Source organism: Dreissena polymorpha, chromosome 8, assembly GCF_020536995.1.
Source record: "Dreissena polymorpha isolate Duluth1 chromosome 8, UMN_Dpol_1.0, whole genome shotgun sequence".
Classification (NCBI taxonomy): domain Eukaryota; kingdom Metazoa; phylum Mollusca; class Bivalvia; order Myida; family Dreissenidae; genus Dreissena; species Dreissena polymorpha.
In genome coordinates, this window is record NC_068362.1 from 45,004,573 (window position 1) to 45,007,821 (window position 3,249).

A 3,249-nucleotide genomic window follows, 5' to 3' on the forward strand; every position below is an offset into this window, starting at 1 on the left:
ACAAAATCAGTTTATCGACTTTTTAATGATCATACCTTCAGGCAATATTCGATTAAACGTTAATGCTTGCGTATAAATAGCGCATTGTTGTCTAGAACGCGAGATCATACGCATAATTTTGTTTACGATTGAAATCTGGAATCTGTCATTCAAACGTTAAGGGAGAGACTGTAGTTGGGGCATTATTTCAAGGCCCGGGAATTATTTTTAAAGCTCGGATAACAGATGGACACAGTGAAATAATCATGTTTGTACGTAAGAAATCGGTCAGAAAAATATCAATCATTTAACGCTATTTTGTTCCTGATTTATTGGAGAATTTCCGCTATTGGCGACTCGACTCGACTTTATTCAAAACACGTTTATTATTAATGTTATCGGTATATAAGTTTGCATGGATAACATAACATACATAACTTAAATTCATCATGCAACTATAAGCAAAAGATACAGCTTTTAGGAATTTTGTTTTTGTAACACTTCATCTAGAATGTTTTGATGCGGTAAGTGCATCTTCAATTTAGCCACTATATTGCCTTTGTCCAAATATTCTTTGACCGGGAAATTGTCCACGTGTTCTCGAATGTACGAGTCGCAACCACGCGGATCGTGACCTTCTAAACCGGAAATGCCCTTCCAGAATGTCTTTTGCGACTCCGGAAATGGATGGGACTTGTTCAGCCGGATTTCCTCCAACAACCAGCGCGTGAGCTCATCTGAAAACAATTCAGTAAGGTCCTCCTCTACCTTGTGGAAGTGGCGATGTATGTGCAGCTTGGCGGCCATTCTTCGTGAATGACGCCCCGGACGGCGACCCAGAACGTCTGGAAGAGCATTCCGTGGTTGACTACAATGCACGCCCCCAGGCGCTCCGGGTAGTGACTTGAGACTATGTGCTCCACCGATAACGCTAGCCTCGGGTTACATGACGTTATCTTCATACCTGCAGGAGAAATAAATGGGAAATATAAGTGTTCCATCCACAAATTTCAGTTAATACAGAACATTAGGTATGTTTATTGTAAGTAATGAACGGCTTTTTTTTCGGCGAAGCCATGTAAGCGAAAATTAAAAGCCTATCATATTGGGCCACTTTTCTGAATTTAGGGACGTAAGGAGAGTTTGATTGTTTTAATTGACTTGTTAACATATAGTCTTATTTTGAACAATGTAATCAAATCAATTTACTCTAAAAACTGTAATATTTGGGATAATTTTAAATAATTTTAGCAATAATGAAAGAGATCTAATATTTTTCCTGACTTCTAAACCTCTCAAAGCAAAAGCTAACTGGCTACCACATACCAAAACATGCTTTTGAATTTAAAAGGTTGTTGGACGTTATTACGGTAAAACACGTTTTTTTTTATAAAAACGCATTATTATTATTATTCGCATTTCGAAAGATGATTATCAATAAACGAAATTCCATATTTATTCTAGTTGTTAGCGGTAGTTACGGGTGTTATTTTGTTTGATTTAATATATTGCAAACATTGCGTTTCAATTATAGCTCTATAAGATTATATTTATATATACATTAATAATTGTGCTGATTTAAAATGAAAAAAAGATCAATCTCAATCGTCAAACAATAACGTCGTCTAAACGCTGTGACGTCGGCAACGTTAATATGCAGACACTATTTTTTGGGCAATTAATAGTATGTTTACACAAAATGGCATATATTAAAAAGTATGTGAGCTGGTGTCACACGTTTTTTAGATTTGAAAATGATGAATGAAATTAGTATTTTTAAAAAGCAAAAATTGATATTAATTTATAACCATATCTTTTCAAAAATATCAATATTTTAATTAATTTTGCCAAACAGGCCCTTTTATCACAGACCTATAAGCCTTGTTCTGTCAAAATGGGCTAAATGCATGTGCGTTAAGTGCCATCCCAGTCTAGCCTGTGCAGTGTAATATCGTTTAAGTATTTTATGATCTTTCAATAGTCTCACTACCTTTAAAGTCAATGACGCATATGAAGCTGTAAGTGGCATGCTTGGAGGCCCGCACGGCGTTTTCGAGCAGGTATACCAGGTGCTGAATCGCACTCTCGATCGGCTGGTGTTGGGTGCAACACTGTGCGAAACACGAGTAAATCACGGACCGACAAGACTTGTCGAAGCCCACCTGGCGCTGAAATATATATGAGCATCGCTCTGAGATAACATGTTCGCAAAGCGTTGTCCCAGATTATCGGGGAAACACCCTCCGTTTTAATGGAATTTTACGTAAACGTAAGTCTCTTCGTAGCGGAAATCCAGTTACGACGGACAGTTTCGTACCTTTAATAGCAACTGTGTACCTATTTTTAAATTTGAAGTAAAGGTCGGTGTTGAAATCTTTCTACAAACAGCAAAGTATTATTTATGTTCTTTAAACGTTACTAAACTTTGACTACGTTTTTCATTGGTTGCTATGGCATGATCGCCTGGTATTTTCTGGCAGAACGCGCAGACGTCATGTTGTGGTTTGGTTTCCCGCGTCGCTGAAGAGTATCCTTTAACTGCTTCTCAGCAGCAGACACGTCCAAGTCACGTGCTATCAAGTAGCGGCGTAATCTGCAACCGGATGCAAGAAAACGTTGTCATGCATGTTTTCAGTAAATTGATGAATTTGATTGTAAACCATATTCACAAAAAGAGTAAGCAAATAAGCATTTGACTTAAAGTCACGCAATACAGAAGTCCTCTACCGGTCGTTTAAAAACCTAATTGTTATCAAGTTTGGTCTTAGAATATTCAGGACTTGCTGAGAAAAGGCAGGATCCAGTCTTATAATGTGTGCTTTTCTAGTAAATTCAGTTTGTTGCGGTCAGACAGACAGATTGACGGATGAAACGATAAGGCATTGACAGACAGACATATGGGTAGCCTTGAGCTGAATTGTATACCAAGTATAATGGTAATATCGTACGTATTTACTTATTTAAAACTTTGTAATATAATTTAATGTCTACCCGACCTTTGACCTCTAGTAAAACTGAAAGTGCCATTTATGATCCGAGCTTTGCTCTTAATTAGTATACCACGTTTCATCCAAATATCGACAGTACATTTTCAGATATCGCAGATACATCTTTTGCGGACGGACTTACAGGAAAATACGGACGCACATAACCACATAATGGATGAAGGGTAAACCTATTGTCCGCTCTGGTTAAACGGGTTCAGAACTCGTTTAATGTAATTGTGATTCGTGATAAAATTACATCTTTAAGACTTCGTATGGGTTCTTT

At 37.4% G+C, this 3,249-nt stretch overlaps 1 protein-coding gene across 1 annotated transcript; it reads right to left on the reverse strand.

Moving 5' to 3' along the window:
* Nucleotides 1-743: 743 nt before the first annotated feature.
* LOC127840490 (uncharacterized) lies at nt 744-2,475 on the reverse strand. The gene is made up of 3 exons (XM_052368907.1): nt 2,443-2,475; nt 1,970-2,147; nt 744-943 (listed from the first exon to the last, which is right to left on the reverse strand). Exons 1-3 carry the CDS (start codon nt 2,473-2,475, stop codon nt 744-746), a joined length of 411 nt encoding a protein of 136 aa, XP_052224867.1.
* Between the last annotated feature and the right edge of the window lie 774 nt (nt 2,476-3,249).